This window comes from Callorhinus ursinus, unplaced genomic scaffold (assembly GCF_003265705.2).
Source record: "Callorhinus ursinus isolate GAN/ISIS: 27379988/994484 unplaced genomic scaffold, GSC_fseal_2.0 scaffold11, whole genome shotgun sequence".
NCBI lineage: Eukaryota > Metazoa > Chordata > Mammalia > Carnivora > Otariidae > Callorhinus > Callorhinus ursinus.
In genome coordinates, this window is record NW_027397073.1 from 17,090,276 (window position 1) to 17,104,048 (window position 13,773).

Consider the following 13,773-nt stretch of genomic DNA (forward strand, 5'->3'; position numbering starts at 1 on the left):
AGAATGGGAGATAGAGAGCATGAGAGGGAAGAGGGTCAGAGGGAGAAGCAGACTCCCCGCCGAGCAGGGAGCCCGATGTGGGACTCGATCCCGGGACTCCAGGATCATGACCTGAGCCGAAGGCAGTTGCTTAACCAACTGAGCCACCCAGGTGCCCCACTATGCTATTTCTAAGCAACTTGGTTCTCTTAGGTCTTGACTCATTAGTAAAATTATTCTGCCCCCCCCCCCCTTTAACAGCGTGTGGTGGTATTTTGAGAACTAAATAGCCGACTTAGGCAAACATACTTCAATCTTATGGCCTGTACTTTCTTTTCTCCTCCCTGGGATATTATGGGAAGGGCCCTATTTTGCTAGAGATGGGCCGGCCCCGGTTCCTGCCACAGCACATGGTACAGACCTGGGTGTTCTGTCCGAGCACCAGTGTCCTCGGTGTTGCAGGAAGAAGCTTGGAGCTCAAAGTCCCTTCCAGCCTAACGCCGTGCAGCTCTTTGTCCCACTGTCCACTGAGGCAAAGAGTTGTACATCCCAAGGAAACTTCTTTCACAGAGTGTGTGATGGGCAATTGCTGTAGCCCCTGTGAATGAAGAACAGCTGGGTTTCTAGGCACAGGAGGTTAAAAGAGAAATTGGTTTGGGTCTGATACATGAAGTACCTTGAAAGGATCCCTTGGAAGGACCTTGGGAACCCCTCCTGCAAATATGATGGATAATCCAGCCCCAGAAGGCCCAGGGACCTGCCTGAGCCATGCAGCAGGTCAAAACCCCTTCTAGTTGGGTCCTCTTGCAATCCCCCATGCTGGGGCACCTTTGCTTTTGTTCTTGCGTTTTCTCTCTTTTGTAAGAATAATGGAGACCTGCCAGTCTTTTATTACGCGTCACATCAACAGGAGAGGGGAGGCAATCCTTTGCCATATCCATCAGACTAGCTCAGCAGGCAGTTTGTGTGACCTGCGTGTGGAGTCCCTGTGGAGGCATTCTGGGGACAGAGCGTGGAGAGGTGGCTCTGATTTTCTATTGCTCCGTAATGAGTGACCGCAACTCCATAGCTGGAAACACCCATTCATTAGCCCCTAGTTCTGTAGGTCAGAAGTCTGGGCATGGCATGACAGGGTTCTCTGCTCAAGATCTCCCTAAAATCGAGGTCAGGCCATGTGCTCATCTGGAGCTCCGAGTCCTCCTCCAAGCTCATGTGGGAGTGCAGTACTCTGTTCTCTGTAGTGGAAGGACGGCGGTCTTCATTCCCTGCTCCTGCGGGGGAATGGGGGAGGGTATGGCTCCACATGGCCCCTAACATCTTCAAAACCAGCAATCTCTCCCCCCAGGAAAAACCCTGCCCCTTTTAAGGACTGACCTAATTAGGTTGGGAACACTCAGATAATCTCCCTATCTTGAGGGCAACTGATTTGGACCTTATTTACACCTGAAAAATCCCTTCCCAGCAGTACCTAGATTAGCATTTGAATAACTGGGAGGAGGTGTGTGTGTACATGGTGGGGTGGGGGGAGGAACCTTGGGGCCACCTTTGATTCCTGCCTCCCACAGAGGCTATGTGAGAGCTGTGAGAGCGGAGTGTAGAAGGCTTGGAGGCCTTTTCTTCGCCTGCAGGTCTTGAAGTCAGGATGTGCTGTGGTTAGAGGCTGCATTTTCAGAGGCTGGAGCAGGGAGACACTAGAGGCTGCACGGAGGCTGAGGGCCTGGATTAGGGTGGGGTCTGTGGGAAGGACGAGGAAGTCACAAATGGGGGAGACATTCAGCAAATGATTTGCAGGGGGTGAGATTGTTGAGGGGGGTCGTCGGGGAGGTCACTTGTTTCAGGGCTGGTGACCCGGAGATGGGGGGCTAGTAGCTGCCCGAGGAAGCTATGGCCAGAGGCTCGTCACAGGTGCGTTTTGCTGTTTGAGTATCTCTTTTATCCGCGCCCCGGTTTCGTGGTCCACAAATTAGTTTCTGAAAGAAAAGAATGCCTCTCTGGTTGCCTCTAAGTGTATAGTAAATAAAGAGTTCTCTTCGGAAATGGTTTCCAAGGATTATTTTTTTGTCCCGGCTTCTTCCTGCAAACATCAAGTTGGAGTTTGGACCAGCTCTGTGAGTTCCTTCCTGTCTCTATTCGTCTGCAATTCTGTGACTCCATTACGAGAACCAAATGGAAGGGGGGGGGCTGGTAATGATAACAATATCAGTGTTTGTTCCAGATATGATTGTCTTAGTCATAGGAACTTTACCACCTTTTATCATTTCATTGCCTTTTTCCTATTGGAAATAAGCTTGCCATCAGCATGGTTGTGGTGTCAGCTACTCTCGCCCAAGGGAGGGGTTGTGTCTCCGCTGCTGCTTCTTTAGCTCTGGTCAAATATTTTGCTCTCTGGAGAGAGAGAGAGAGAGAGAGAGAGAGAGAGAGAGAGAGAGAGAGAGAGTGTGTGTGTGTGTGTGTGTGTGTGTGTGTGTGTGTGTGTTTCTAGAATGGATGGATTCAGCGTGTACATCCGTAACTTCCGGTATATGACTTTCTGGGTGAACAGAAAACAGCCCAAAGTGTCATCTTCAGTCACTAATTGGGAACTGGTTGATACAGGCTTAGAGTGAGCCATCTGGGCAGGTGGTGGAGGTGCAACTCTCCCTGCAGCTTAGTCACCCCGGAGCATCCTCTCCTTCCAGGTAGACTGATGGTGTAAAAAGCTGCCCATCCATCCATGGTCTGCATCCTGCTCAAACCATGGTGAGAAATAAAATGCCTTTTTCCGTGAAAATTCACCTGCCCGTAGAAGTACTTTTCTTTCTGCTTTGAAGCAGAATAACTGAAGTGGAAAAATGGATGGGCACCTGGGTGGCTCAGTCGTTAAGCGTCTGCCTTTGGCTCAGGTCATGATCCCAGGGTCCTGGGGTCAAGTCCTGCATGGGCTCCCTGCTCAGCAGGGAGTCTGCTTCTCCCTCTCCCATTCCCCCCTGCTGGTGATCTCTCTCTCTCTCTCTCAAATAAAGAAATAAAATCTTAAAAAAAAATTGGAGGGGCGCCTGGGTGGCTCAGTCGTTAGGCGTCTGCCTTCGGCTCAGGTCATGATCCCAGGGTCCTGGGATCGAGCCCCGCATCGGGCTCCCTGCTCAGCGGGAAGCCTGCTTCTCCCTCTCCCACTCCCCCTGCTTGTGTTCCCTCTCTCGCTGTGTCTCTCTCTGTCAAATAAATAAATAAAATTTAAAAAAATAAATAAAATATAAAAATAAAAAAATGGAAAATCTTTTTTAGCTTTTTACTGAAGTACAACACGTGTATGGAGACAAGCATATGGCTCAGTGAGTTTTTTTTCACAAACTGAATCCTCCCTTGTCATGAACACCCAGACTTTAAAAAACAGAACATTATGAGTCCCATAGAAGTCCCTTTGTGTTCCCTTCCAGTCAGTACTCCTCCGAGGGGACTGGTCGTAACTTGGAATAGCCTGGGTTAGCTTTGTTGGTCTTGTGGTCTGTATAAATGCAATCACAGAGCATAGACTTCCATGTCTGCCTTCTTTGGCTCGACATGGTGAGATTTATTCCAGTTGTCGAAGTGTGCTTATGAACAGAAGGCGACTTTCCATTAATTAAGCATCAGGCAATGGAACAGACTGATGAATTTTGAGGTTTTTTTTTTTTTTAGTATGGGACTATGGCTGTGGTGACGTAAGCACAGCCTTCCAGAGGGAAGATAAAGGGTACAACCCTTTTAGAAAATAAATGAGGAATATTTGCCAACAGACTTAAAAATTATCAGTATTCTTTAGCTCCTAGAGCTAAAGAGTTTTTTTTTTTTTTAAAGATTTTATTTATTTGACAGAGACACAGCAAGAGAGGGAACACAAGCAGGGGGAGTGGGAGAGGGAGAAGCAGGCTTCCTGTGGAGCAGGGAGCCCGATGCGGGGCTCGATCCCAGGACCCTGGGACCATGACCTGAGCCGAAGGCAGATGCTTAACGACTGAGCCACCCAGGCGCCCCTAGCTCAGTATTTTCACTACTAGGAAGCTATCCTTAGAAAATAGTCAGCAAAACCTCTGTACACACACAAAATGGTTATTACGATGTTATTCTTAAGAGCAGAAAAATGTGGAAATAAGCTAAGTGCCTGTAATTGGAAAATGGTGACATGTTTACGTTCATTAAAATAATGTTTAGAAAAAAATCTTTAAAACTGTGTTAACATGCTCAAAATATAGGGTTCAAGTAACCAGGATGTAAATGTATATTCAGTGTGAGAGAAACTGTTACCGAAATAGGCATTTTCAAAAGGACTGGAAAGAATTATAACACAGCATCAATAGTGTTGCTTTTCCTCTGGATGGTGGGATTATGGGAATTTTTTCCCTTATTCCTGGCCAGTTTTTTTTTTTTTTTTTTTTTTTTTTTACTTCTAGTTTATTATTAGAAATAAAAACCTTAAAGTTTGAAGAGTGTTAATGTTGGCATACTCCTTAAAAATCAACGATACGTTTTCTTGGCGATGTTTTGGGCTTTGCATCCTTCCCCCCAGGTGAACCTCAGCAGTGAGCTCTGGGTGGTAAGCTCTGCATCTGGCTTTATAGCTTTTCTGGTTTTCTCTGTTAGGCCAGCTCAACTACCAGGCGGCCTCTCCTGATGAAGGTGCTCTAGTGAATGCTGCCAGGAACTTTGGCTTTGCCTTCCTCGCGAGGACCCAGAACACGATCACCATCAGTGAGTTGGGAACTGAGAGGACCTACGATGTTCTTGCCATTTTGGACTTCAACAGTGACCGGAAGCGAATGTCTATCATTGGTAGGTCTCCTTCGAGAGTCTGTGTCTGAGTGTCACTCATTTAGATGCTGCCTTTTGCACATTTAATGATAATTTATTTAATGGCCTCAGAATAAAACAGGCAATGAATGAACCACTTGGCTCCTGGGAGATTGCCACGGACTTATCAAAACGTGGTTTTCCCCTTCATTCTGCCTGGTGTCCGTCACACAAAGGGACAACGGCAGTGTATTTGAGTCTTGCACATGTTGGTATTCTTCCACTATATGAGCTGCCGGGTGCTGAATCAAGGGTGGGGACACAGTGGGTGGTCGAGCCGCACACACGTTGTTATTTTGTGAGGCCCTCTGAGCACTTCTGCCCTGCCCTTGGCATCAGGGAAGGGAGAGGCGGAAAGCGAGGGGTTCAGAGAAAAGCAAGGCTGTGCTTATGAAGCAAAAGTGTACCTCCAGTCCAGGCACATGACACCAGGCCACCAAGTGGAGAGGGTGACTGCTTCCCAGTATTTAAAGTTTTAAGTTCATAATGTAAAACAATTTCAGACTTACAGAAAGACTGCAAGAATGGTTTAAAAATCTCTTGTATTCTCGTCCACATCCACCAACTATTAGCACTGGCCCGATAGCCTTCATCATTTTCATCATATACAGGTTCTTGTTTCTTGAACCATTTGAGAGTCAATTGTGGAGCTAATAGCTGCTTTTCCCTCAATACTTAAGTAGGTACATCCTATGACTAAGAACATTGACTTATATATAAATAAAATGGCCAGAATCAAAAAGGTTTTTTTTTATTTTTGATTGATTTATTTATTTGAGACAGAGAGAACGAGAGAGAGAGAGAGAGAGAGAGAGCGAGCACATGAGAGGGGGGAGGGTCAGAGGGAGAAGCAGACTCCCTGCCGAGCAGGGAGCCCGATGCGGGACTCAATCCCGGGCCTCCAGGATCATGACCTGAGCCGAAGGCAGTCGCTTAACCAGCTGAGCCACCCAGGCGCCCCAGAATCAGAAAGTTTAACATGAAACAATATTTTTATCTAATCTACAGGATGTTTTCAGATTTTATCAGAAATTTTCTTTCTTCTCCCTTCTTTCTTTCCTTCCTGGTTCAAGATAAGATCCAAGATTGCATAGGGCATTAGGGGATTGTTAACCCTAGTCTCCTTTAATTTAGAAGTTTCTCAATTTTTTTTCTTTCATACATTGACATTTTTGAAAAGTACAGGGCCATTATTTTGTCAAAAGTCTCTCGATTTGGATTTGTCTGATATTCCCTCATGGTTGAATTCAGGTTATGCATTGTTGGCAGGAGGAGTACGCGGATTGGTGCTCTGTCCTTCCCAGCATATCACATCTGCAGGCACATGAGTATTAGTGATGTTAGCTTTGATCTCTCAGAAAGTGTCTATGAGATTTCTCCACTGTGAGACTGAATTTTTAACCAGTAAAAATATGTAGATTCAACTGTCTACTGAACACTGATGAGGCACATTTTACTGAGTGCTTTCTGTGTGCCTTGCAGTGATCTAGGCTGATTATCATGCCTGGCATTTACCCTGAAGAATTCAAAATCCAGTCAGCGATGAGGGCACGTGCTATTATTACCGCACAGATCCAAAAATCTAAGAAAAATGGTCACAGGGAGTCATGTTATGGTCTGAGTATTAAAGGCAGTAAGTGTTACAGGTTTATAGGTAAGAGAGATTCCTACGGCATCGACAAAGAAGGCATCATGGAAGAACCTAGAACACGGCATGGCACACAGTTGGCAATCAGTCAATATTTGCTGCAAAAATAAGAATATGAAAAACTGAGCTGACTAAAGGAATCTTTCCATATTTATTTCACTTACATTGTGTGTAGCTAGTGGCTTACCGAGTTTGTTGAGAGTGAAGTTTTTCTAGGTAATTCATGATTTTAAATTGTGAGTTATTAGGAGACTAACACTTCAAATTAACTTTACCAATGTGGTTTTCTATTACAAAATCACACCTACCTTTATTATTTGCTTTTCCTTCTCTTGCTACTAGTGAGAACCCCAGAAGGCAATATCAGGCTTTATTGTAAAGGTGCTGACACTGTGATTTATGAACGGTTACATCAGATGAATCCAACAAAACAAGAGACACAGGATGCCCTGGATGTAAGTCCCACTCTTACCCTTTAAGCCACAGATTGCAAACTTCCTTTCTGATACTATCTCGTAAGCTCAAGTGAGAGTTCTGTGTTAACTGTTGGCCTCTCCCTTGTCTCGGTGTCGTTGTGTGGAAAGGGCATGAACATAGGAATATGGCAGCCTGGTTCTGGTTCTGCCCCTGCTGCTGACTTCCTAGGACATGACCATGATGTCCCTTCCAGCAGCCCAGGTTGGCAACATCTGCAGGACTGGCCCAGGGTAACCGTAGCGAGCTGTAGTCTTAATACGTGTGTGGCCTCCAAGAATTCCACCAACCTCCTGTGTACAATGAAGGAAGGAAAGCATTCACGCATGATGGGGCATGGCAAAGCAATGAGGTGGATAATTGAGTTCTGAGGCGTTTGTCAGTAAATCAGTTTGGTCTTTGTTACTTCAAATTTGTTATCTGAGGGGAGTGTGAACTTTGTCCAGTGATAATTGCAGTTACTCAGAACGCTTCTGGAAATTTCTTCTCTTGGAATTGCCTACCAATCCACGTATTGTTTTGGTTCTGTTAATGATGGCAATGAAGTATGGAGCACATCATCGGTCCTGGAATCCCAGTCCTGCCTTTTTGTTTGTTTTGTGTCCTTGGGGGAAACGGTTGATGTCTCCCTGAAGCATTAATTGCCCACGTGAAAGGGGAAGAGAAAGAGGATGATTCCTACCAAGGAAGGTTGTTACAAGGGAGAGCATCTTGCACCATTCCCAGCATTTAGTAAGTGCTTAGTAGAGGGTAGTTTCTTCCCTTTACTTTAACGGTCTGGTTGAGTTTGGGGGCCAGCCAAAGGTCCTTCAGGAAGAAGCCTGTATATGTTGTTTACTTCTTGGGATCACATTTTTAGATAGGTTGTCAAAGCAGTTACAGTGGATAATTTCTCATGAGGATATGAACAATGGCAGTTTAAGCAAACAGATGCAGAACCTTCCAAAGAATCTTTGAAAGCGGACACTCAGTTGGGTGAACTAGTTCCTCCATCTTGGCTAAGACAAGATGCAGCTGTGAAGTAATAAAACCTTTTTACTGGCTCATACTTTAGCTATTTAAAATAGCTTAAATGTGTTCACCATGATTAAATTTTTCAGACACTCTTTTTCATTTAAATGTTTTATCTCAGCTTTAACAGTGGCTCAGGTATTTCAGAATTGGCTTGAGGAAATAATGCTTGGTTGAGAGTTCATAGCTGATTGGGCTCGTAGCAGTTTGTGGGAACAAGTTATAAAATTGTGAGGTCTGTGTTTACAACATCATTACACCCCAAGGCAGCTCCCTTGTCTATTATTTTCTGAGTCGTTATGAGAAAAAGTTTTCTTCACTGTAGTGATGTGATTTAGAAGAAATGTATACTTTTCTCTTTAACTAATTTGGGAACTACAAATAGGATCAGAGAATACTCAGAAAAACAAAGTATTTGTTTAATCTCATCTACAGAATGTATTTATTCAGAATTCATTATCTTTCATGACCTCTTTTTAAATTCTTATTGTATTACTTCAAAGAAAGATTTCAAACTCGATCTTGAATTACATAAAATTAACTATTGATTGTTGGATGGATTATCTTTTAAATAGATCTTTGCAAGTGAGACTCTTAGAACTCTGTGCCTTTGCTACAAGGAAATTGAAGAAAAAGAATATGAAGAATGGAATAAAAAGTTTATGGCTGCCAGTTTAGTCTCCACCAACCGGGATGAAGCTCTGGATAAAGTGTATGAAGAGATTGAAAAAGACTTAATTGTGAGTTTTAACCTTCATGATTTGATATTCTAAACAGAACCGGAAGTTTTATTAAGTTTTGTTATATTTTTAATCTCATGCTTGAAAGATAATTCTAACTTTAGCATTTCAAATTGGGCACAATGGAACTAGGTCATTTGAGTTTCTTTTGTTCAGCAAGCAAAATAGAAATTGCCATTATGAGAAACCAAAAGACAGAAAATGTTGAGATTCTAATCTGATTCTATTTTTATATCACTCATTAAAATGCATTATGATTTTTGCATGATAACAAACCACATATTTACTACATTTTGAGAATCACTGAAATGATTTTTATTTTGCAAAACCTTGAAACGAAAAATATACTGTTTATAAGTGAAATTTCTCAAAACTTAATACTTACTGCTTGTAGAGTTTAGATTAGAAGGATAGGTTCAACAAATAGCTAGTATCGACCTTTAGTGAAAGGAAGTGGCTTGTGTCCATGTGTGAAGCAGTATGTATACAATGAAAGTATATTTTTAATGTCCTTAATTTTGTACTTACATTTTTATCTTGGTAAACCACTTTAACAAAAAAGTTTTTGAATGTTTTGGTTTTTGGTGAGTGTGAGACACAGCAGCCCTCCCTGTCGTTGCTGGCCATCGGCCCCAGTGGAGCACCAACTGGGGTGTATAATTAGCCCTTCTTCTGTTTACAGGTTGGCAAGCTGCAATTACAGAACATTTTGAGCTTACTTGCTAATTCCTTTTTTTTTTTTTTTTAATGTACATTGCAGCTGTTGGGAGCGACAGCAATTGAAGACAAGCTGCAGGATGGAGTCCCAGAAACCATTTCAAAACTCGCAAAGGCTGACATTAAGATCTGGGTGCTCACTGGAGACAAAAAGGGTAATTCAGTTTTCAGGGAAGCGCTATCTGTTAACTCATTAAGTATTCATAGCTCCTATTTCCCTTGCCCAAGATGACTTTCTCAGGCTTTCCAGCCTGCACAAATACTGTCCATTTCTTTGAGACAGAGGTGCTTTCTTTAAGAAACCTTCTCCATTGTCCCACTTCTCGCAGACAGCATCCTTCCAGAAACCCCCTCGGGAGCAGGGTTTGTGTCTCATCATGGAGCTTCTGGTCGTACCGTGCTGCCTGTGATCAGTCTCACCCCCGCCAGGTGTGGGCTCCTCTCGTGAAAGGACCGTCCCTTTTGTCCCTTCTGTCCACCCCAGCACTTTGCCATTTGTTGGGCGCAGAACGGAACAATACAGAATGCTGATCAACAACTTCTGTTTTCTGGCCCATTTTATTGCTTGAAAACTGTAATTAAAATTTTATACCCAAGGGATGATCTTAATTTTTACATTTAGAGCTCATCAAATTGCTTGGCAATGCTACCTTCCTCCACAGGCCTCCTGCGGAAAATCAGATAATTTCTCTTACCCTGACATGGTTAATGGGTTACAAACTCTGATCAGCTAAGGGAAGTCCTGACCTTAAACAAACAACAATGGGTGGTAATGGAAAAAGGGGGGGGGGAATCTCCAGTAGGGGCCCCACGTGAGAGTTTATGGAAATAGTTATCTCCCCCCCATAACAAAATGATTAAACCACAGGAACCAACTGTGCTTAGTATTTCAGTGAACACTGATTTATTAAGTAACCAGTTCATGTATTTGGTAATATAGAACTTTTTATAATAGAAAACATCTCAAACCAGGCTTTGACTTATTTTATCACAGAGAGTGGGCTCCCCCCACCTTGTGTGATTTCTATACATTGCTACAGAAAAAAAGAGCATATTGTCTTGGAATCTGCCTATTTCATGATTTGAAAAAAAATGCTCATTACTAGCTAAAGTCAGTCATTCATCAGTAGGAACACTTAATTTTTTTTTCTGTTGTAGAAACTGCTGAAAATATAGGATTTGCCTGTGAACTTCTTACTGAAGACACCACTATCTGCTATGGGGAAGATATAAAGTAAGTAAAGGCAAACGTAGAGTCAGCAGACATGGCAGATGCGGAGAAATGGGAGCTTAGACTGTCCCCTCAGCTTTCCTCACATTTAAATGAAGCAAGAGAACCCACGTAGTTCCAAGTTATCATGGTTTGACCTTATTTTGAGCAGATTTTAGTGTTATGGGAGCTTGGGGCCTATTATTTACTCTTTCAGGGGCCATTTCTCTCCATTCCTTGGGGAGTTCTCAGTGCTTGCCTGCTGACAAAAAAAAAAAAAAAAAAAAAAGAGGTCAAAACGTCACTAGCCAATTAATCTGAATTCTCTCCGTGAGCTGCCTTTTCTAAGAATTATAATTTTTAAAGAAATATAGAAGGAAAGAACCCCACAATTTTGCTTGGAAGGAGACATTTGGGTGGGATGCACCTCTAGACTTGTCTGGATGGGGCAGGAGATTTCAAAGCATGGCTTCTCCTGAAATACTTGAGAGCCCCGAGTCACAGCGGACCTGGAAATGTGTAAGGAAGAGCCTTGTCCTATTAAAAAGCTGGGAGTGTGTTGCACAAGTTCCTGGGCTCTGCTATCTTGACAGTTTTATTTATTCCTCAAGTCTTTTCCTTACGACACCTCCCCCAGGCTGTCACAAGGCCAGAAGCTGTGAACATACACACTTGCCTAGTCTGGTAAGATCATGAGGGGCTTACGCTTGAGCTTAGCCAAAAGGCTGAGAAGTGGTAAGATGATGAGGGAGTTGATTGTCGTTGTTAGTCTTCTGATGATGGTGATAGAACTTTTGCAAGTTGTTTCAGTATATTAGACACTCGCCTAGACAAAATCAGTAGCTCTAACATCTAAATAGGTCAGTTCTGTTTGACTGCATAAACCATGTCTCTCTGTGCTTTTAGCTTTTAAAAAATAGCAGTCGACAAATACTAATATGTTTACTTAAGTAGTTTCCTGGTTTCAAGTGATTTGGCGAATTGCCAGATGGTTTTATTTCTTATAGATGGGGGCCTTAGTAGAGTTCTGGTCTCTCTCTCTTTCTAAAGTGTTGAAAATTGGGCCCTGAGCTAAATTAGAAGGTAAAATTTATGCACGTAGCAAATTTTATGATCATGCTCTTAGCCAGGTTTACCTTTCCGGAGGGCTGAATTCATCTATCTTTGTAGATGGATGATTCCTATAGCATGGTTTGAATGGGTAACTTCGTATTTTGTCTCTTCCAGTGATTTGTCTTGATCACTCCTTACTTTCAACTTGAAAATGAGCAATTAATGTAGAAAAAGAATAATAGATACCTAATCCTCTAGTGCACTGGTTCTCAACTGGGGGTGATTTTGCCTTCCAGGGAACATTTGGCAATGTCTGGAGACATCTTTAGTTGTTGTAATAGGGCATGTGGGATACTACTGGCTTCTAGTAGGTAGAGGCCAGGGATGCTGCTAAACATCCTACAATACAACGGACAGCCACCTACAACAAAGAAGTACCTGGCCCCAAGACATCCGTAGTGCTAAGGTGGAGAAGAGTGGCTATGTGTGTCACAAGGAAAGCTCTGGACTGAGAATAAGGAGACCTGAGTTTTCACTGCCATTTTCCTATCAGTTTGGTCCAGGTCAATCACCTCATCTCTCTTGGACTTGATTTCCTCCTTTGTAACATGAAGAGTTTGGATGAAATCTTTATGGACCCTTCCACTCCAAAATTCCGTAACTCCTTTTTCTATCACATGAATGCGTTATATGCCGTCTTCTCAATTATTTGTTTATATAAAGCACTGAGAAATTCTCAAAAGCAAAAATAACTTTTTGTGGGAGTAAGCTTCTTTTTGCCAAATCGTAGCCACTGTTTGTAATACACCAAGGGTGCACTGCAGGTATTAAAATTCAGACAAAGATTGCCTTCCTGCTGTTGCTCGTGAGCACATTTTCAACTGTATCTTCTTTTAGCAGTCTTTGGCAAGTAATGGTGCCCCATGGGGGAGGAATTAAGACTTAATGAGATTACATCATCTGATTTAAAAATGGGCAAAGGACTTGAATAGACTTTTCTCCAAAGAGGATATACCAATGGCCAACAAGCATATGAAATGATGCTCCACATCACTAAACATTAGGGAGATGCAAATTAAAGCCAGAATAAGATATCTCCTCATACCCTTTCAGGATGGCTCCTATCAAAACAACAACAATGACAACAAAACCTAAAAACAAAACAAATCAAAATACAAAGTAACAAGTGTGGGCAAGCATGTGAAAATTGGAACCCTTGTGCACTGTTGGTAGGAAATAAAATGGTGCAGCTACTATGGAAAACAGTATGGTGGTTCCTCAAAAAAATTAAAAATAGAATTACCATATGATCTAGCAATCCCACTTGTGGATATATATCCCAAAAAATTGAAAGCCAGAACTCAGATTTTCACACCCATGTCCATAGCAGCACTATTCACAATAGCCAAGAAGTGGAAGCAACCCAAATGTCCAGATGGAGGGATGAATGAATAAACAAAATGTAGTATAGTCATACAATGGAAATATTATTAAAGAGGAAGGAAATTCTGACATGCACTACAATAGGAATGAACCTTGAGGACAGTGAAATAGGCCAATAGCAAAAAAAAAAAAAAACTAATACTCTGTGATTCCACTTACAGGAGTTACCTAGAGTGGTCAAATTCATAGAAGCAAAAAATAAAGTAGTAGTGACCAGGGACCAGGGGAAGGGGGAAACGGGGAGTTATTTAATTGGCATAGAGTTTCAGTTTTGAGAGATGAAAATGTTCTGGAGATTGGTTACAAAGCAATGTGAATATACCTAATACTACTGAACTGTACACTTAGAAATAGTTAAGATGATAAATTTTGTTTTTTAACTACAATTGAAAAAGATTACATATCAAAAGTACCTCACAGTCAAGGGCCTGTTTATAGTCTTATACTCTTAAACACTTAAATTTCTTTTCCCCCAGTGCTCTTCTTCACACAAGGATGGAAAACCAGAGGAATAGAGGTGGAGTCTATGCAAAATTTGTACCCCCGGTGCATGAAACTTTTTTTCCACCTGGTGAAAACCGTGCCTTAATAATCAGTGGTTCTTGGTTGGTGCGTATCATTACTGTGTGCCTTTGGCTTAAACTAAAGCAGTTCATTGTGGAATGATTTTAGATGGTTTCCCATACTGTCAA

The 13,773-nt window shown here is 42.4% G+C and overlaps 1 protein-coding gene across 1 annotated transcript in view; it reads left to right on the forward strand.

Moving 5' to 3' along the window:
* ATP8B1 (ATPase phospholipid transporting 8B1) overlaps window positions 1–13,773 on the forward strand; it is a 118,916-nt gene that overhangs the window by 94,807 nt on the left and 10,336 nt on the right. Inside the window, exons 16-21 of the mRNA XM_025886670.2 lie at window positions 4,579–4,767; window positions 6,776–6,888; window positions 8,494–8,658; window positions 9,419–9,530; window positions 10,534–10,609; window positions 13,558–13,690. Coding sequence (XP_025742455.1) covers window positions 4,579–4,767; window positions 6,776–6,888; window positions 8,494–8,658; window positions 9,419–9,530; window positions 10,534–10,609; window positions 13,558–13,690 — 788 coding nt within the window. The remainder of the gene's footprint in view (window positions 1–4,578; window positions 4,768–6,775; window positions 6,889–8,493; window positions 8,659–9,418; window positions 9,531–10,533; window positions 10,610–13,557; window positions 13,691–13,773) is intronic.